General features: G+C 43.0%; 1 protein-coding gene across 1 annotated transcript in view; it reads right to left on the bottom strand.

Moving 5' to 3' along the window:
- smg5 (SMG5 nonsense mediated mRNA decay factor) overlaps positions 1-21,692 on the bottom strand; it is a 29,919-nt gene that overhangs the window by 3,586 nt on the left and 4,641 nt on the right. Inside the window, exons 2-21 of the mRNA XM_056285969.1 lie at positions 20,920-21,018; positions 20,099-20,222; positions 19,072-19,228; positions 14,484-14,573; positions 13,943-14,032; positions 13,077-13,155; positions 12,842-12,967; positions 12,234-12,302; positions 11,410-11,633; positions 10,999-11,136; positions 8,809-9,756; positions 8,041-8,210; positions 7,849-7,924; positions 7,054-7,229; positions 6,425-6,583; positions 6,129-6,188; positions 3,184-3,343; positions 2,379-2,469; positions 2,045-2,119; positions 1,768-1,906 (exon numbers count right to left, since the gene is read on the bottom strand). Coding sequence (XP_056141944.1) covers positions 1,768-1,906; positions 2,045-2,119; positions 2,379-2,469; positions 3,184-3,343; positions 6,129-6,188; positions 6,425-6,583; positions 7,054-7,229; positions 7,849-7,924; positions 8,041-8,210; positions 8,809-9,756; positions 10,999-11,136; positions 11,410-11,633; positions 12,234-12,302; positions 12,842-12,967; positions 13,077-13,155; positions 13,943-14,032; positions 14,484-14,573; positions 19,072-19,228; positions 20,099-20,222; positions 20,920-21,018 — 3,250 coding nt within the window. The remainder of the gene's footprint in view (positions 1-1,767; positions 1,907-2,044; positions 2,120-2,378; positions 2,470-3,183; positions 3,344-6,128; positions 6,189-6,424; positions 6,584-7,053; positions 7,230-7,848; positions 7,925-8,040; positions 8,211-8,808; positions 9,757-10,998; positions 11,137-11,409; positions 11,634-12,233; positions 12,303-12,841; positions 12,968-13,076; positions 13,156-13,942; positions 14,033-14,483; positions 14,574-19,071; positions 19,229-20,098; positions 20,223-20,919; positions 21,019-21,692) is intronic.

Here is a 21,692-nt window from a genome sequence, read left to right as displayed (position 1 = left end):
TCAATAGTCCACCATCAGGAGAACACTGAACAACAATGGTGTGCTTGGCAGGGTTGCAAGGAGAAAGCCTCTGCTCTCCAAAAAGAACATCGCTGCCCATCTGCAGTTTGCTAAAGATCACATGGACAAGCCAGAAGGCTATTGGAAAAATGTTTTGTGGACGGATGAGATCAAAATAGAATTTTGGTTTAAATGAGAAGTGTTATGTTTGGAGAAAGGAAAACACTGCATTCCAACATAAGAACCTTACCCCATCTGTGAAACATGGTGGCGGTAGTATCATGGTTTAGGCCTGTTTTGCTGTATCTGGGCCAGGATGGCTTACCATCATTGATGGAACAATGAATTCTGAATTATACCAGCGAATTCTTAAGGTAAATGTCAGGACATCTGTCCGTGAACCGAATCTCAAGAGAACATGGGTCATGCAGCAAGACAACGACCCTAAGCACACAAGTCGTTCTACCAAAGAATGGTTAAAGAAGAATAAAGTTAATGTTTTGGAATGGCCAAGTCAAAGTCCTGACCTTAATCCAACTGAAATTTTGTGGAAAAACCCAAAGCGAGCAGTTCATGTGAGGAAACCCACCAACATCCCAGAGTTGAAGCTGTTCTGTACGGAGGAATGGGCTAAAATTCCTCCAAGCCGATATGCAGGGCTGATCAACAGTTACCAGAAATGTTTAGTGGCAGTTATTGCTGCACAAGGGGGTGGGGGGTCCACACCAGATATTGAAAACAAAGGTTCACATACTTTTGCCACTCACAGATATGTAATATTGGATCATTTTCTTCAATAAATAAATGACCAAGTATGATATTTTTGTCTCATTTGTTTAATTGGGTTCTCTTTATCTACTTTTAGGACTTGTGTGAAAATCTGATGAAGTTTTAGGTCATATTTATGCAGAAATATAGAAAATGCTAAAGGCTTCACAAACTTTCAAGCACCACTGTATATCACAATATTTGCTTACAAATGCAAAAATATGAATCCATCTGAGGATTATTCCTTCGAACCGTTTGATAATTTCAAGTGTAATTGGTAATTTCAAGTATAATATCAAACCAAAACTATGTTTTCAGTAGTACTCCCAAAAATATAGATATAGATAGACCCCATTTTTGAGAAATTTAGGTCATAGATTCTCATTTAGACAACAAAATTGTATATCATGATATGGCAATATTTGAATTTCATCCTGATACAATACCATTGAAAGACAATAATTATATTGAATTACTGCCGAGCCCTATGCAAAACTAATACTAAACCAATACCATCCAACTAATATACTACAAATACACTAATAATACGGAATTAAGACTATACCTGTCATTTCTGTAATCAATAATTGTAGGATATGGGCAACATGCTTGGGCTAATTTTCCTTTGAATGCACTCTGTAATGGTCTGTTCACAATGGTCATTATGATAAAAGAGCAATAATTACAATTAAATTTAATCAATCCAATAAATTGAAACTTAAGCTATGAATAGAAGTTGTTGTTTGCTGAATGACAGTGGTGGCCATGTTTTACTTCTCATCAGTTCATTCTAGAGCGGTCTGTCAGATGAGTACATGGAGTATGGGGACTATACCTTTTTACCAAAAGGTAAAAAGACTAGCAATTAATTAGTGAAATCCAAAGACATGAGGGTTAAAAATAAAGGTAATCCACCAAACTCTGTTGTGGACTGAGAAGAAAATCGATATGAAGATTTGATCAGCCCTGCTATACAATAATATATGGTGATACACTGACCTTCATTGCTGCTGAACGGTTTCCCATCTCCTCCACCGAGTGGCCAGTGAGGATGGTCACCATGCCGGTCGTGTCTTCATCTCCGTTGCTCTGAGAGACTGTTAGCTGACGGCAGCTGTCCACCATTTTATAAAGATGCCTACCAACACACCACAAAGCCATAAAGGAGACATATCCATTAAAATTAAACAGTTCCTGACTTCTCTCACTGGTGGAAGATGACAGTCAAGGACTTGAAATGATCAAGAGAGAGATTACAACATGCATCCAGGCTTACCATGCCTCTATGTCCTGACGTTTCAGTTTATCTCTTTCAAAACTTCGCCCTGACTCTTTCTGGCAGCGGATGTACCTGGAGGAGGAAGGAGAAGTATTTAGGCCAGAAACAAAACTATATAGACATAGGAAGGTACTGAACCGCCAATTAAAGAAGAAAGTATCGATTTTATCCATTTGAAAAAACAGCTCACAGTTCTTTCTTCTTCAATATTTAACATTTACTGAGACAGATGGTGAAGTGCCTCAAGAGACTGGAGAGTTCTCAGAAAAAAAGAAAATGTAAAAATGGACCTTGTCAAATGTGAAATAAGGTCCATCCATAAAACACCCACCTGTTGCCTTTGCGAAACTCAGACTCCAGAAAGCGAATACTATCCCTTGCGCCACCATTTTCCTTCTTCAGCATGTCAAGACCATCAATCACTACAAAACAAGAGCAGTATGTAAGCTGGAGTGCCCTTCAGCAAACCTGCCAAGTTGAATATTATTGATTTACATTTTGGGCATTTAGTCAATGGCCTTACAACAAAATGATGGAGCAGATGGGATTCAGTGGGATTATAACAAAATATATTTAAGGCACGTGACTCATAAAATCAGATTTGTGACATCCTCAATGGGAATAAGGCGGGTCAGTATTTCAATATTATCGTTTATTGTATTTTATCAGGATGAAATTTGGATTGTTGTATTGTGATACACAATTTTGTTGTCTCAAATAATAATTACAAGAACTTATTGCCTAAAATTTCTCACCAAATGAGGTCTGAAATATTTCAGGGAGTATCATTTTTGGTTTGATATCAAACAAATCAATGTGATGAATTTTAAGTGGATTCGTTAACAGGGCATTTTTGAATATGCAAGTAGATATTGTGATATATATCAATTGATATCGTGTGAAATATTATGTAATTACTATGATAATACTATCATGATAGGAGTTTGAACTGAGGCCTCTCTGACAACTGGGAAACTGTGCTTGTTGGCTAAGAATAAAAAATAACTTTAGCTAACACACATTTACAAAAACAGTGTAAATCCATCCAGGAAAGTTTGTATTATTGTCTTACAGGTCAGGACAACATGATACTCCATAACTGGATGAGGATGAGGAGAAGGCAGGGACGTACTGACCTGTGCGTGGGATGATGATGATGAAACAACCGCTGCTGGCCAGCTGCCGAGTCAAGTTCAGATGCTGGCAGAGGGCAGCTGTGTCGGGTACCAGGTATGGCGACATGGAGGACTGGGCTTTGGGCTGCTGCAGACTACCTTCTAGCTGGGACACCTCCAACTGCAAGAGGTAAGACAAGAACAGAGACGCAGCAGATGATTTTGGATGGATGGATGAATTTTATATGGACAACATACACCGATCAGCCAAAATATCAAAACCACCTGAGGCCACTGCCAACACAGAATATAATTGCCATGAAGGGGTGTACTTGGTCTGTAACAATGTTTAGGTGGATGGCACATGTCAAGGGAACATCCACATGAATGCCAGGACCCATGGTTTTCCAGCAGACATTAACCACAGCATCACACTGCCTCTGCCAGCTTGCCTTCTTCCCATAGTGCATCCTAGTGCCATCTCTTCTCCACGTAAACAACGCACAAGCACCCAGCTGTCCCCATGATGTAAAAGAAAACATGATTCATCAGACAAGGCCACCTTCTTTCCTCACTCCATGGTCCAATTTTGATGCTCCCATGCTCTTTGTAGGCGCTTTTGGCGGAGGACAGGGATCATCATGGGAACTCTAACCGGTTTGTGGCTACGCAGCCCCATATGCAGCAAGGCGCAATGCACTGTGTACTGACACCTGTCTATCATAGCTAGCATTAAATTTTTCAGCAATTTCAGCTCCAGCAGGTATTCTGTGGGATCGGACCACGCAGGCTAGCCTTTGCTCCGCATGTGCATCAATGAGCCTGCGCACCCATGAGTCATGACCATTGGACCATAGATACTGACCACTGTATACCAGGAACACCCCACAAGACCTGCTGTTTTGGAGATGCTCTGACCCAGTCGTCTAAGCCATCACAATTTGGCCTTTGTCAAAGTCAGTCAGATCCTTATGCTTGCCCATTTTTCCTGCTTCCAACACATCAAGAACTGACTGTTCTGGGTTTTTTTTGAAGTTTCCTTTATTAATCCATCCATCCATTATCCAAGCTGCTTAACCGAATCCGGGTCGCAGGGATGCTGGAGCCTATCCAAGCAGCCATTGGGTGACAGGCAAGGAGACACCCTGGGCAGACCGCCAATTCCTTTATTAATCCATCCATCCATCCATTATCCGAACCGCTTATCCTGCTCTCAGGGTTGTGGGGATGCTGGAGCCTATCCCAGCAGTCACTGGGCGGCAGGTGGGGAGACACCCTGGACAGCCCGCCAGGCCATCACACAAGGCTGACGCCCACACACGCACGCACGCACGCACGCACGCACGCACGCACACACGCACACACACACACACACACACACACACACACACACACACCTAGGGGCAATTTAGTACGACCAATTCACCTGACCTACATGTCTTTGGACTGTGGGAGGAAACCGGAGCACCCGGAGGAAACCCACACAGACATGGGGAGAAAATGCAAACTCCACACAGAGGACGAACCGGGACGACCCCCAAGATTGGACTAACCCAGGACCTTCTTGCTGTGAGGCGACTGCGCTAAACACTGCGCCACTGTGCCGCCCTCCTTTATTAATCCCCTTGGGGAAATTCATTTACTGCAAAATAACCCATCCTAGCTATGCTCTGTGTAGCTAGGAGCAGTGGGCTGCTGCCTTCATGCTGCGCCCGGGGACCAACTCCAGTTCTTTTCCCATTGCCTTGGTCAGTGGCACAGACAGGAGTATTAAACCTTAACTTGCATGTTTCTTTTGATGGTGGGGGAAACCGAAACACCCGGAGAAAACCCACCGCAGACACGGGGAGAACATGCAAACTCCACACAGAGAACGACCTGGGATGACCCCCAAGGTTGGACAACCACGGGGTTCGAACCCAGAACCTTCTTGCTGTGAGGTGACAGCATTAACCACTGGGCCACTGTGCTACCCTTGCTTGTTCACTTGCTGCCTGATATATCCTACCCCTTGACAGGTGCTACTGTAACGAGATAATCAATATTATTCACTTCACCTCTCAGTGGTTTTAATGTTTTGGCTGATCGGTGTACACGACAGTGGTGCCCACGTGCCATGGAGGAAAATGATTAGGAGCAGAAGGACTTTGTGTATACAGATTTCTTTCCCAACTCAACACTACACCAGCTGATTTCACTGATCAACACACTTTCAACTAGACAGATGAGGACCAATAATTGAAGTCAGATGGTGTAGTGTTGGGCTGGAATGAAAACCTGCATACACATGACTCCCTGGCACATGATTTGCTGCTACTGATACAGGAACACTCTCACGGTCACAGTAAAAAAGACAGAACTGCAAATTCAACATGCAAAAAAAAAAAAAAAATCTTTTTTGATATTTTATATCGCTGATGTATTTAAGCCAAGCTAATTCACAAACATCTTTTGTAGCTGTTAATTTGTATGGTTACTGTCTGGTAGGACTGTCCCTGGAAAAATGACGGGGTGTTGTGTTATATCATAGCAGCCAAATGAGGGAGAGGAAGGCAGGGGTGGTCAGTTTGAAGAAGTGAAGTTGTTGTTTCTAACATGCGGATATGACAGAGCAAGCTGGTAGAAGACCTTTACCCACAGATACAACATCAACCATGGTTTTTGTTTGGTGGTGTGAAAGGTGCTGACACAACAGCCCTGGTGACGCTGGTTTATTTGGATCTCAAACAACACTCACCTTACCAAAATCTACATAGGAGACTGATAGTTAAGGCACAAAAAAAAAAACAAAAAAAAAACAAAAAACAAAAAAAAACAAGAAACTACAATCTTCAGGATTGTAGGTTTGATATTTTTGTTAGAAATTACATTTTGGAAATTTACAACCACTTAAAACCAGTGGTTACATGTACATCATGATTTAACGACAAAGTTTTCCAAATTTTTTATGTAAATCATGTCCAGACCTGTAGTCGCAGCTGGGCCATATCCCTCATCAGGCGATTTCGACGGGCCTCTTCCTCAGCCTGGACACAAAGAATGAGAATTCAGTGTGAGAGCATTTACACAAGAGAGTCACTTTAACAACAAGGGATGAGATGAATGAGTCATGGTCATTACATTAAACTTCTCTCTTGTCATTAACTCCGATCATATGATGAAACAACACCACTGTTACAAATGTCCAGGGTGCAGAATGGCTGAATGAACAGGGGCAACTGGGTGGTTTGCGAACTCATTTATCCACTGGACTGTCACTCACCATGCGGAACTGGGCCTTGGCTTGCTGCACCAGATTGTCTTGCTCCGACTGGCTGATGCTGGTGAAGATACCCGCCTCAGGGTTGAAATGCAACACATTGCCCTGGAGACTGGTCAGGAAGTGGCCAAAACTGCGGATGCAACAAACACGGACGACACACTGGGAGAAAGAAGGAGGAGAGAAGGTAGAGAAAGACAAACATCGTGTGTTAGAAAAAAAGAAAGAAAAAAAAAACAGGAAAAAAGATGAAGCAAACAAACAAGAGCAATATGAATTTAAATTTTATTATGTAATCAGTGTTTTGACATGTGGCTGTCCTGATGTTTCAGATTTCCATAACTGGCGTAATTAACTGCCCAATGTGGAATATATATACTCCAAACCACATGAACGATACCCATTTTCACTCAAACTGAAGCAGTCTGTCTCCTTTTTCGTGTCAGTTGAACGAGTGGTCTGTGTGTGTGTGTGTGTGTGTGTGTGTGCTCACTCATGCACTGTCATGACCTTAGAGGACCTTAGCAACAGCAAGACTGCTTTGTATCCTTAAATGTACCAACTGATACTGAATCACTGTAATATTTGAAAGCTGTATGTGCATTTATTTGTGTATGTGTGTGTGTATGTACCTCCTGAAGAGGGCTGAGGGAGGGCTTTTGGCAGGTGAAGTCAAGGCGGCGGTGTGCCAGGCTGAGGGCCGGCAGGTGACGTAACGCCCTGTCCTCAGGCAGCAGCAGGTTCTGGACCAAACCAGGCTCCTCACATAGATTTAGGAGCTCACGCACCTCTGTATTCAGACCCAGATCTGCAATAAAAGCATGCATCCATGCACACACACACACACACACACACACACACACGCGCGCGCACACACAAACGCACACGCACAGCGCAACCCCTTAACTCAGGATTTTAACTGGATGCAGTATACTTAAGAGCTCCCAGAAAGTTGAATCAGTTCATCTGGGCAAAGTTTAGTTGGAGAACCGTTTCATCACTCGTCTACGTGACTTTGTCAGTTTCATGACTTAGGCAAAGATACAGTGTGGCTCATCAAGACTGCATGTAAATAGAATTATTTCAAGAAAAAAAAAAGGAATGAATATGTCATTTAGTGTATGGTCTTAACCAATTTGGGTTACAATACAATCAAAGTAAAACATTGTAATTCAAATTCTTATTCTGATACAATGCTCCTCTCATTTAACTTTTCAGGTTATCATTTTCGGACGTGTCATACTAAGGCAGAACCATGTGCTGTTGAGGGCCCAAAGTTTGCATGTTCTCATTACAATCAAGCTCCACAGCAACTGATTGCCATGTTTAGTTCCCTCTCCGCTGGACTGAACGTCTGCAGACTTCAGACCCTCCAACGGCACATAACTGAAGACGTCTGCTCTCTGGACAGACCACAGACTACTCACCTGCTTCTAGAATCTTGCTGCCATCTGGCAGCAGGTTGAGCAAGACTGACAGCCGGTTCCACAGACTCTGAGAATTCTGCACAGAAAAAAATGTGGACTGAACCGGACCACCAAAAGTGAAAACAGCCACCCTGGAAGTGGTAATATGATTAAAATGCTGGCGAGAAAGAGTCAAAAAGAGTTCATTCTTACCTTTGCACACATGAGGATAATGTCCGTGTTTGTCCTTAGCCAATCAGCAAAGACCTTCACTACCTGGAGGAGTCCCTGATTGGTCAGGATCTCCAGTTTCTCCGGGAGCGTCTTCTCACTATGTACTGACTGGTTGCTGTGCTGGCTGCCTTCTGAATCAGAGTCCAGGTCTAGGAAAGGAGGTAAGATGATGATCAAACCAATCAAATCCTTTTAAAATGAACAGATAAGGCTGAACGGAGGTTTTCTTAAAGGTCCCATGAAATAAAACATATATTTCTATTCCTGCTAGCCCTTTTATCTCCACTTAATTTATATCAACTCACACTATGATCGAGAAGTTCATGAACAAATAATCATTTTATTTTCATGTTAAAAAGAAGCGTTTTTCTCTTCCTAACAAATACAATGATTTTTTTTTTTGGAACGTCATCCAGCACTTGCAGGTGTACACTAACAAAAATGTCCAATTGAGAGAATACAAATTATCTCCTATTATCAAATTAAAACCAGCCAATAGCATATAGATATCCATATTCTTTTAAAAATGCCTCACCATGATTAGCTGTCAGTCAAATCAACCTGCTTCCTCTCACTAAATTCCACCCAACTATTTTGTTTCATTCAAATGAACATCAAATCACAGAAGTTTGCGGTGTCCTAAATTCTGTTTCATGGGACCTTAATATAAGGAACTGGGGAAATAACCAGAGAGTGAGGAGTATGGTTTGAAAAGGGAGCAATAAATGAAGGAAAACGGTCGATTACCATTTTGGTTGGTTCCATTCGGGGTACTGGGGTTCACGTCGCAGGGCGAGTACACAGGCGGAGGTGGGGTCTCTTGGGAAGGGATGGGGGTGTCAGAGGCATCAGTGGGAGTGGGCGTAAGGTTCCCAGAAGAGGAGGAGCCCTGAGGCCGCAGCAGCACATTGCTGAAGGTGGGTGCCAGGCGGAAGCAGCGTTTGCTCTGGAAGAGCTGCGAGGACATGGCCTGCAGGTTGCTGCTGATACTAGGGTCACTGCAGGGCAACAGCGGCCCATTGGTGATTGGAGGGGTGCTGCCATCCTGCTCACCACCTTCCTCCTTAGGCCGCTCTTCATCTTCCTCATAGTCCTGCGGATCCCGTGCTCGGCTCTCATGGTTGTCAGAGTTCTCTGTGTCATCCATGTCCTCCAGGTCAGAGCGCGACTCCTGGCTGTTCATGTCCGAGTCCGTCTCCACGTCAAAGGCTGTGCCACCCTCCTCTTCCTCTGAGCCACTGCCCCAGCTGCCCTCTTCCCCCAGGGCATCCCTCTTGTTCTCATTCTGCAATGAGGAGGAGTTAATCTGAGAAGCTGACAACGAAGGCACATTGCCGGTCGAATTGGGGTGACCCATCCTCTCGTTGACAACTTCATCGTCTTCCTCCTGCTCCTCCTCCTCATCGCTCTCAAAGCCCTCACTCAGGTCGCTCTCGTCCTCTGGCCGTCCATCCTTGTGGGCACAGCGCCGGCGGCGAAGTCGTGACAAGCGGGAGTATTTCTTCTTCTGCCTCCGTTTCTCCTCATCCAGCTGCTCTACCCCAAAGCTGCTCCTCTTGGCTCCGACCCTGCCGTTACCATCTTCACCCATTTCCTGTTCCTCCTCATCCTCCCGCTCCAGGGACCCGTTGTGCAGCTGCTGGTTGTCGGGTGGGTCGGTTAGAGGGACCAATGGATCCCTCATTTCTGGGTCATCTTGGAAAAAATAGTTTGTGTTGGTTTGTTAATTGTGTTAGTGTTAGTTCTGTTATCCTGAAATAACCTTTTCTTTAAATTACTTATTTCGAACTTAAAACCTCATTCACAAACTGAACAAATGCTCTACCTTGGGTTACTAGTCAAGACATAATGAAAGATACATTAAGAAAACAGGTGTAAATTTCTAATCCTGCCCAATGGCCAGCTAAATCTCATGTAACATCTGATCTGAGTCCACATTCCATTAGAAAAGCACATTTTCATAACAAAACCAATTTTTGTTCCAAAATTATCTCCTCGACCAAGATGTTTGATAAACACCATTTATCAGAAATATGATGTTGTGCGAACAGTTTACTTTGAATCATGTTTTTTTGGTTTTCTGTTAAAAAATAAGTTAGATTAATGTCTTTATGCATGCTCAATAATCCAGGTAAGGAAATCACAGACAGTTGAATCAGTTCATCTGGACACAACATTTATTGAGAGAAATGTTTCATCACTCATCTAAGTGACTTCCTCAGTCTCAACTGACTGCAGGTATCTCCACCCTTCTAAAAAATACTGTGGCATAATGACTGAAAACAACTGGGGGGACCTGATCCTTGGGGTTGGTCCACCCCAAGGATCAGTCCCCCGGCACAAACAGAACGAATTAATGTACGCTGTGAAGTCCAGGGAGGACTGCCGTGACTTGTACATCAGGGAAACCAAACAGACGCTGGTGAAGAGGATGGCACAACACAGAAGAGCTGACGTGTCAGGCCAGGACTCCGCAGTCTACACCCATCTACAGGCCAGTGGACACTCTTTCACAGCACTGATAGGGAGGAACACTGATTTGAACGGGAAGTCAAAGAGGCCATCTATGTGAAGAGGAAATGACCATCCCTGAACGGGGGGGGCTAAGAGTACATATGTCGCCATCTCTGTGAATAGTATACATTCCCATTGAAACCCTAATTAATGGTTACAGCAATTTGCATATGAAACCAAGCGTTGTTTTCGGTTGTTATGCCGCTGTATTGTTTATAAGGGTGGGGGTACCTGCAGTCAGTTGAGACTGAAGACATCACCTAGATGACTGATGAAATGTTTTTCTCTCAACAAACGTGTCCAGATGAACTGATTCAATGTTGTTATTTTCTTACCTGGATCATTGAGCATGCATAAAGACATTTAGATTAACATGATTTTTTTCTGCTCCCCATGCAGAGGGATAGGATCGCCTCCTCTTACCTGCATTGTCAGTGTGCAGTGGTGGCACCTGGCTCTCTCCATCCTCCAGCTCAGCCTGCAGGCGGATGTTGACGTGGTTGACCAAGTGGGAGAACAGAGCCAACATGAAGGCTATGGATGCACTGTACTGTTTCGATCCTGCAGCCAAAACCCAAACATTATGACTGGTGTAAGATTTATGTGAAAACTTATTTTTTCTGTTGATGAAGAGTGACATTACATGTTACGATGCACAGGAATGGGATCAGCTTTTCTTTTATTCTTTAAATAATATAAATGTGATGGCAGAATTGGGAAGCCATTTTCTGCATCTCATGACTGAGTTTTCCATCTTACAAACCCCAGCCTAGTCATATTGTGACACCCAATGGCATTCATACATTTTGAAGCGCTTGGCCTTCCAACACTGACCTCCTCTCTTCAGGCTGTGTACCACCATCAAGCAGGTGACCACCATCTTGAAGACCAGGGCATCCTGCAGTGCGGGGCAGGAGCCGTCGCTGTGCTGCTCCTCCTCCTCCTCACAGGGGGAGTGGTGAGGACCGCCATGGGCCGATGGGGGCAGGTAAAACAGCACTAGGTTAAAGTCTTCCAGCACTGACCGGCACAAGGATGTCAGCTCTGCCTCTGTCACGCTATGAACACAGCGAGAGCAACATAAAGTGTCCACACAGCAAGGAATAGAAAAGACTTGTAGCTCAGGAAATAAACAATGGGGACCTGACTGAATGTTAACAATTAATGTTAACGAACCTCTATTAACACTGATAAGGGTTAGGAGACATTAATAAAGACTGCTGGACATTTGTAGGGCATTGAACTAAGCAGATTAGCTGAACACGAAGGCTCAATAAGGGTGTAAAAATCAGTCTACTGGTGTTCTTGTTAACCACATGACCATGTGAATTCTGGCATAAGTAGTGACTGGCTGTTGTCTCTTCTGAGGAGGCAATTTGAACTGAAAAGTGTCATATTTATATGTTAGCTTGGGCTCAGATGGAAAACGCCATGGTCACACAACTAATTTTTTGACTTTGGTAGATGATTCTAGCCCAGATAGCCGGGTTCTGATTTGATAGATGGAGATTTATTATTTATTAGTTATTAGACACTAACAATGTGAAATAATTTTACTTAAAATTCAATCTAAATGCAACACCTATATGAATACACATAAAGGATTCTGGGTAAAATGTAAAGAAAGTATGAGATGGGGTGATGCAGCGAGCCATTACCTGTTCTTGGGCTGTAGTAGACTCTGGAGGTACATAAAGCTCACAAGGAGTCGCTTAATATCTTTCGATCTGAGAAAAAGTTCAGTGGGGTGAGAGTATTGATTTGTCCCTTTGGTAAAAAAAAAAAAATCAAAGCAAATTTAAAAGTGATCTGAAAACATTCACTGGTTAAATGGTTTGAAACAGTTTCAACAGCAGTGGTTGAAATCCAAACAAAATAATGCACCAAATATGTGCACCTCTTTTATGAGAACCGGTGGTTCTAAGGCACACCTGAGCAGTATATCAACTTAAATAACCAAACAATGGGATTGTTTTGCTCTTGTTATTAATTTCAGAGACCATCCACAGACCTGGAGTGTCCGAACCTAAACTTTCCCAAGATTTTAAAAATATACATTTTTTCCTGTGTCTTCAGTATCATGAATGCTAATAGTGGTTGGGCAATATGATTTAACTAGATGGTATTCCTCAGCTGCTGAGGTTCATTATTCACAAAAACAAATCATAGTGGGTGTAAAGCTATATAAATAAAAGAGCCAGAATAATCAAATTCCATTTCCAATACTTTCTAGACCTTAGGAAAACCCCCTGCAAACCCTCCCCACCTTTGTCGAGATGGCGACAGCCTCTTCATCTCCTGCTTCTTCACTTGGTGGTACATCTTGGCAGCTTTGTCAAACAGGCGCTTTAAGTTCCCGTAGGCACCCTCGAAGGGTGTCTCTGACTGAATGCTGGTTCACACAGGAAGAGATGATCGGTCAGTTAAATTTGGTCACCAGTAGGAGTTGGCTCAATGGATCAAGTCATTAGTACAGGTACAACTACTGATGCTTTCCTCACCAGCGAAGGTAGTAGTAGGTTGCCTCAACGTTGTAGAACTTACTCCCTGCCAGTGTGCCGAGCTGGTTAAAGGGCATACCTGTTAATAGATGAAAGATGGGTGTGGGAATATTAAAATAAATTAACAGTTACCTGGTCATGATCAATACATTAATAAAGACAAATGAAGATTACATTACTTTTTTTAATGTGTTTTGGATTGCCATTTGTCAATAATGACTATATTAAAGCATTTGCTCATTGAACATGGCAGTAAATCCAATACTTAATGCTAATGGTGATGATATATATATATATAATATATATATATATATATATATATTTTTTTTTTTAAATGTTTTATTTATTTATTTATCAGAATTAACCAGATTTCCTGACAATCGTGCCAAAGCAAACAGGGCCCTCTACTGGTTTCTTAAAATAACTACAGCAAGTTACCAGAAGTTAAACATTTGTCAGTGTATCTCCTATGTACTCCATAATAAGTCATACAGAGGTGAAGTTCACCTGAAAAAACACCCCCTATATATTAACCAACTAAAATCTCTAACTTTTCCATGATAATTCCATGACATACAGCATTATTTCTACTATCAGTTTTTACTGGCTGTTAAGGTCAAATGTTTCCTCCTGCATTTATTCACTTATTTCCCAGGTCGGTAGTAGCTTGAGTACAACTACCAAAGGATATCCAATATTTGAGGATTCTCAACCAATCACTACTGCATTTACCCAATATACATCGAACATGTTATTTACACATCGCTTTCCATGAACCTTCAATAGATCTCCTACTTTTCTGGGGTTTTCCATGACTGCAGGGCAATGCAGGACGGTGATAGAGGTGTTGTGTTACGGTCACTCACCTACATGGGGCGTGACTGACAGGGCTTGGTGATAGAACCTCTCAGCCAGCTGCTCGGCCTCCACCCCCGCCAGTTCATTCTGATAACGGGCTGTGAACAGGGAACAAATAAAACTAATTTTACCACAGATCTCTTAAGAGGAAAGGTGGAGAACAACTGGAGGCTTATGTTGGACCCCATTTATCAAATGTTTTCACACCAAGTCCGTCACCAAAACCAAACTCGAGCCCAAAAGCTGAAGCTAGAATGAATGTTAAACACTGACTAACCTATCTATGTGATGTCCTAAAAACAAACCCCAACCAAAAAGAAGAAATTTCCTAAAAGAATTGTAACACTATACATATCATTAGGATCCTGCCATATTCTTCAATATGATCATACAACGTAATTTACATAAATAAGATTTTTCCCATCAATACTCTCTATTGGTCTGCCAAAAGCTCTCAAGCTTGATGAAACAATTCTGATACTGCTGCCCCACACCTCAACAGTCTTGGTAGAGAGATACACGTTGAATATTCCATCATCATGGTGTTACCTAAATCTCCCAGGTAGACCAGACAGCGATGACAGGCCATCTGTGCCCACTCCATCTCCTTGGGGGATGCTGACACTGGTTTCTTTCGGCCTGTTGGGAAACATTTTTCAGGTAAAGGAAACGTCCTTCAGGTAAAGTCTGACAAAACAAATCTTTGCTGTTGGCCGCCAGTCCTTTTATAGTCTGATCAAGCCCTCTTTCGGCACTTAAAACTCAATTTAAAAATGGTTTTGTATTCTTATTTTAGACGATATATCCTACACTATACCAATCTATGTCTGATGTATCACACACTGGATATGAGTCTATCCTCTATGAAACAGTGCTTGAGGAATTCTGCGTTACCCCCAAGCACCACTGAAGCCCCTTAGCAATGCATTTAGAGTGGTGTGTTGACGGTCATCTTTTCTATCCCTTGCAATCAAGGCAAGGTGTTCCACTGCCTGTGTTGCATCGGCATTACGTCACATCAGATGGCCGCGTCCAAGTGAAAAACAATTCCCGAGTTTCAATTCTTCATGGCTGACGCAAGCCCAACTCTCTTCTACTCCCATTAAAATCAGTATTAAATTGAGATTTGAGTTTTAAATATTTTCTGATCATGAAGTGAGTTTTATACAGAGCTAGACTATTCATTTAAAATAATTATTTGAACTAATTTGAAAAATAAACCTATTTTGAATTAGCAAATGCATTGAGCACTGGAAGAGCACACTCAGTAGAAGGTAGATAAACCTCTGCCAGGTGTTGAGCATCTCCCCTTCTCCGGTGTTCAAACTTGGCAACAAACCACCTTTTTTTCGCCTACAGGGAGAAGGGAAATACACGCACGTATGGACAGAAAAACCAATGTTTTTCCTGCTACTGTAGGGCTTTTGCATTGCACCCAAGTTGATTGAATGGGAAATATGGGGGAAAAAAGTTTTTAATACACAACACTCAAGCTAAAAAAAATCTACCTAATAAAAACGTTTAGCCTGTCGGTCTGTGGATCCGCAGCCTCCCTGGCGCACCCTCGCACAAAGCCACCAAATCTGACATGAAACCAGAGAGATCAGGCTATCATAATTGCAAAGCCCTTATTAAAAAAAGACCTCAAATGCGTATAACCATCACAGTTTTCATGTTATAAAATGAATCAAGACGAATGGCTGTTCTGCTGATTGACTTTCACTCATAGAACATTTGTAAGAAAACATAGCTCAGCCGTGGGAAATGTTTTATTTTAGCTACTGAAACGATTTCCAGCTCTGACTGTGATTAATCCTAGTCTGGAGTTTTAAAACCCAGCCACTGAGGATGCACAAGCCAGTGCATTCTTAGTGCCGGTCCCAAGCCCGGACAAATGGGGAGGGTTGCGTCAGGGAGGGCATCCGGCGTAAAATCTTTGCCAAATCAAATATGCGGATCATAAATTTCCATACCGGATCGGTCGAGGCCCGGGTTACCAACGACCACCACCGGTACTGTTAACCAGCAGGGTGCCGGTGGAAACTATGCTACTGTTGGGCGAAGGAGTAGGAGAGGGGGAAGGTATATCCAGAGGCAGCTAGAGAGAAGGAAGGGTAGGCGTGTGGAGGTGAGAGTCGGAACTTTGAATGTTGGCACTATAACTGGTAAAGGGAGAGAGTTGGCTGATATGATGGAAAGAAGAAAGGTAGGCATACTGTGTGCGCAAGAGACCAGGTGGAAGGGGAGTAAGGCCAGGAGTATCGGAGGTGGGTTCAAATTCTTCTACCATGGTGCGAATGGGAGGAGAAATGAGGTAGGGGTAATTCTGAAGGAAGAGTATGTCAAGAGCGTGCTGGAGGTGAAGAGAGTGTCAGACAGAGTGATGAGTATGAAGCTGGAAATCGAAGGTGTATTGCTGAATGTTATCAGCACATATGCCCCGCAAGTTGGGTGTGAGATGGACGAAAAAGAAGAATTCTGGAGTGAGTTGGACGATGTGGTGGAGAGGGTACCCAAGGAGGAGAGAGTGGTGATTGGAGCGGACTTCAATGGACATGTTGGTGAAGGGAACAGAGGTGATGAGGAGGTGATGGGAAGGTATGGAGTCAAGGAGAGAAATGTGGAAGGACAGATGGTGGTCCATTTTGCGAAAAGGATAGAAATGGCTGTGGTGAATACATATTTCAAGAAGAGGGAGGAACACAGGGTGACGTGGAGGAAAGTGCACACAGGTGGACTATATCTTATGTAGAAGGCGCGATCTAAAAGGGATTGGAGACTGCAAGGTGGTGACAGGGGAGAACGTAGCTAGGCAGCATCGGATGGTGGTTTGTAGGATGACTTTGGAGACCAAGATGAGGAAGCGAGTGAAGACACAGCCGAAGATCAAATGGTGGAAGTTGAAGAAGGAAGACTGTTGTGTGGAGTTCAGGCAGGAGTTAAGACAGGCACTGGGTGGTAGTGAAGAGTTGCCAGATGGCTGGAAAACCACTGCAGAAATAGTGAGGGAGACAGCTAGGAAGGTACTTGGTGCGTCATCAGGACAGAGGAAGGAAGACAAGCAGACTTGGTGGTGGCGTGAGGAAGTACAGCAAATTATACAGAGGAAGAGGTTGGCAAAGAAGAAGTGGGATAGTCAGAGAAATGAAGAAAGTAGACAGGAGTACAAGGAGATGCAGCTTAAAGCAAAGAGAGAGGTGGCAAAGGCAAAGGCGCATGGTGAGTTGTATGACAAGTTAGACACTAAGGAAGGAGAAAAGGACTTCTACAGATTGGCTAGACAGAGGGACCGAGCTGCAAAGGATGTGCAGCAAGTTAGGGCAATCAAGGATAGAGATGGAAATGTGCTGACAACCGAGGAGTGTGCTAAGAAGGTGGAAGGAGTACTTTGAGGGGCTGATGAATGAAGAAAATGAGAGCGAGAGAAGGTTGGATGATGTGGGGATAGTAAATCAGGAAGTGCAGTGGATTAACAAGGAAGAAGTGAGGGCAGCTATGAAGAGGATGAAGAGTGGAAAGGCAGCTGGTCTTGATGACATAAGTGTGGAGGCATGAAGGTGTTTAGGAGAGATGGCAGTGGGGTTTTTAACTAGACTGTATAACACAATCTTGGAAAATGAGAGGATACCTGAGGAGTGGAGAAGAAGCATACTGGTACTGATTTTCAAGAACAAGGGCGATATGCACAACTGTAACAACTACAGAGGTATAAAGTTGATCAGCCACAGCATGAAGATATGGGAAAGAGTAATAGAAGCTAGGTTAAGAGGAGAGGTGATGATTAGCGAGCAGCAGTATGGTTTCATGCCACGAAAGAGCACCACAGATGCGATGTTTGCTTTGAGAATGTTGACTGAGATGTATAGAGAAGATCAGAGGGAGTTAAATTGTGTCTTGGTAGATTAAGAGAAAGCATAGGACAGGGTGTCGAGAGAGGAGGTATGGTATTATATGAGGAAGTTGGGAGTTGCAGAGAAGTATGTCGGAGTGGTGCAGGATATGTATGAGGGGAAGTGTGCCAATGGTGAGGTGTGCAGTTGGAATGACAGATGGGTTCAAGGTGGAGGTGGGATTACATCAAGGATCGGCTCTGAGCCCTTTCTTGTTTGCAATGGTGATGGACAGGTTGACGGACGAGATCAGGCAGGAGTCTCCATGGACGATGATGTCTGCGGATGACATTGTGATCTGTAGAGATAGTAGGGTGCAGGTTGAGGAGAGCCTGGAGAGGTGGAGGTATGCACTGGAGAGAAGAGGAATGAAAGTCAGTAGGAGCAAGACGGAATACCTACGCGTGAATGAGAGGGAGGATAGTGAGCTGAAGATGCAAGGAGTAGAGGTGATGAGGCATATGAGTGGAAATATTTGGGGTCAACTGTTCAAAGTAACGGGGAGTGCAGGAGAGAGGTGAAGAAGAGAGTGCAGGCAGGGTGGAGTGGGTGGAGAAGAGTGTCAGGAGTGATTTGCGACAGAAGGGTACCAGCAAGAGTTAAAGAGAAGGTTTACAAGATGGTTGTGAGACCAGCTATGTTATATGGTTTGGAGACAGTGGCACTGACGAAAAGACAGGAGGCGGAGCTGGAGGTGGCAGAGTTGAAGATGCTTAAGATTTTCATTGGGAGTGACGAAGAAGGACAGGATTAGGAATGATTATATTAGAGGGACTGCTCAAGTTGGATGGTTTGGACAAAGCAAGAGAGGCAAGATTGAGATGGCTTGGACATGTGTGGAGGAGAGATGCTGGCTATATTGGGAGAGGGATGCTGAATATGGAGCTGCCAGGGAAGAGGAAAAGAGGAAGACCAAAGAGGAGGTTTATGGATGTGGTGAGGGAAGACATGCAAGTGGCTGGTGTGACAGAGGAAGATGCAGAAGACTGGAAGAAATGGAAACGGATGATCCGCTGTGACGACCCCTAACGGGAGCAGCCGAAAGTAGTGGCAGTAGACTCTGGTACTGAGATTTCATACTTTTCAAAACACAGTGCATAGAATTTGATGATGTCCTTATGAGAGATACAAAGATAGTGTAATAGTGATAGAGACACATGCAAAAGGAGATAGGGTGTTTCAACAGTTAGTGTTGAGGCCAACGCTGTCTGTGCCCCCTACGTGTGTGTGTGTCTACTGTGTCTGACCAATGAGCGGATCCGTGACATGAGTCCAGTCGATGCAGTCCTGTAGCTCCAGCTGGTAGTGAGACTGGATGTAGAGCAGCAGGTGCTGGTAGAAGCCCACACCAGCGATCAGATGGGTCCTGTAGGCACACTCCAGCGCACTGCGACTATGTATGTGCTGCAGGAGACACAACAGAGGAAGGGAAGTCATGTTATTAGTTAGATCATCTATTGAATATTCTTGTGATTTTAAATAATTACCAAATGTTCTTAAGCTTTGAAATTTGATTGTGAATTATTTGACTGAGAGACAGTTTTGCCTTTTTATCTGCAGGTCGCATCTTTTCAGTTTTATTGAGAGAGCAAAAGTCCAAAAACTATCCAAGCATAATGAGTATGAAATGGAACAAAGGACCATCTGCTAGGATGAGGGGTTTGATTCACACAGATACACAAAGCATCTTAACAAGTACAGTGTGGTACTGTCATTGAAAGGGTAAGGGATTGCATTTGGCAACAGTGACCCTTTTTAACCGTTAGTGTTTTCCTATAGTCAAAAAAGACATCCGCACAAAAATAGTGAGGAAGGCAGTCAAAGCGTAACCAATGTTAACCAAATGGGACTGTTGCTGATATATGACTTTCGAGCATGTAGTGGCATGATGTCAGTGTTTAACATTCCAACAAGAGCAAATTTTAAGGATACATCTTGTAAAACAGTTAAGATATTGCAGATTTGGAGTCAAAGCTATGCTTTTTTATGCAAGCAAATTAAAACACTACATCCCTGATTTCAATAAAACGGTCAGAACAATCAGTGGGATACAAAACTTTTTGCTGACTATCCGAGAGTCATTGGTATATAATATCTACACACATTCATTTACTTAACTGGTTTTCTCCATATGGTTGTTTAAATTCCATACAAAAAACATTTTGAAGTGAGTTTTGCCTTTTTTCTCGTTTAAGTGTTGCCCGTGTCTGTGACAAAATGTTTTAACAGTCACCACTGGTTGGATGACAAACGCAAAGTCACTCAACCATTTACCTTCTTGTTGGTTTTGATGACCTGGATGACCTCATAATAGACCTTCCTCCAGAGTAGCTCCTCAGCCTTGCGACCATAGTCAACCGGGTGGAGGAACATCAGCTTCACACACAGCTCCCTCAACCTGGACACAAACACATACACAAGTTAGTTGGTCAGAGAGCTTCATTACTAGTTGGTTAGTGGAGTACTCATAGTCTGTTGACTGACTTCCAATGAATACACACCAATAAAAAAAAACCCAATGTGCATATGTGTACAACCACAGTTCACAGACTGGTGTCCAAACCATGCAATTTCACTTTGAACCTATCAAAGAAGGAAGAATTGTTATTTTCATGATATATGTCAAAGACACTTATTTTATGTAGACTGTACCATTCAATCTCAGTAACTCTCTTTCTTCAAAATATATGTCACTGAGACTTCTGTTACAAGCTTCAAAACCAGGCAGAAACATTGGGGTCAACAACAGCATCAGTCTCAGTTTGTGCTGCTGTGTTAACCATACCTTTATTTAAGGTATGGTTAACAAGTGGCATTTTATTACTCAATACTAAAGTGAGATTTGCTTTCTTCTTAAAAAAGGATCAAATAAATATACAGAGGGGATAAGCTCTGATAACGATCAGACAGGCATTGACTAGCTGTACATTGAGCTGGAGGCAGGCAGTTATAGAGGCCTTTACAAGGCAGGGTTCATAAACATCAAATATGAATATATGACTGTGCGCCAGATCACGTTTTACTGATTGCACAGAGGACACAGGTAACCATTACTGGCAAAGTTACAGTTCTCAAAGATTCCTGTTTGACCTTACTTGTTACGAAGGCTTATATTCTCTGGCTTGAAGACCTCTCTGTATGATACTTTGTTGCCAATGATGACATCCAGCTTATGCACAGACTCCACCACAGCCCTAAATTGATGTTAAGCAAAAGAAGGCATTAACAAAATGACACAGGTGAAAAATACATGCTAAACAGTGTGTAGGCAGCAAACATCCCTGCAATCAAAGGAATGACGACGCAGCATAACATTAGCAAGTCAATACAGGTTTGGCAGGATTCTTGGTTTCATTTCCTTGACTTAAATGCACTGTTTGCTAATGCTAGTCAATGTGATTTCAGGAGCTAACCTCTTGTCACTGGTGACCATGCTGTGTGTTTGATAAACACAGCAGATTTTAGTGCTTCACAACTTTTACCTGACCGGTTAATTTTTAATCACCTTCACCTTTATTAATTACCTGGGTAAAGAGTCCCAGAACTGGGGGTTTGAGTCCCACTGGGAAAAAAAAGCAGGGATTTTGTCCCAGAGCAAAGATAAGACGTTATTGGGTGGGTTTGAGGCCAATTACCACAACAGCTGATGTAAGAGTACAAGAACTGGGTTGTAAATCCAAGAACCAGGGAGCTGATTATCACCGAAAAAGAACTGGGTCTTAGAGGAAGCAGGAAAATTAACCCGAGATGAGCGAGACATCGACCTACTGAGAACAGCTGCATGGCCAGATGTTCCCTTTTGTCCGTTTCCCTCTTTTCATCTGCACTTTCACTTCATGTAAAGTGCATTGCATTGTAATCTAATGTG

Source organism: Lampris incognitus, chromosome 9 (assembly GCF_029633865.1).
Source record: "Lampris incognitus isolate fLamInc1 chromosome 9, fLamInc1.hap2, whole genome shotgun sequence".
NCBI lineage: Eukaryota > Metazoa > Chordata > Actinopteri > Lampriformes > Lampridae > Lampris > Lampris incognitus.
The sequence above is the reverse complement of the archived record's forward strand: the minus strand, read 5'-3'. Positions and strand labels throughout refer to the sequence as shown.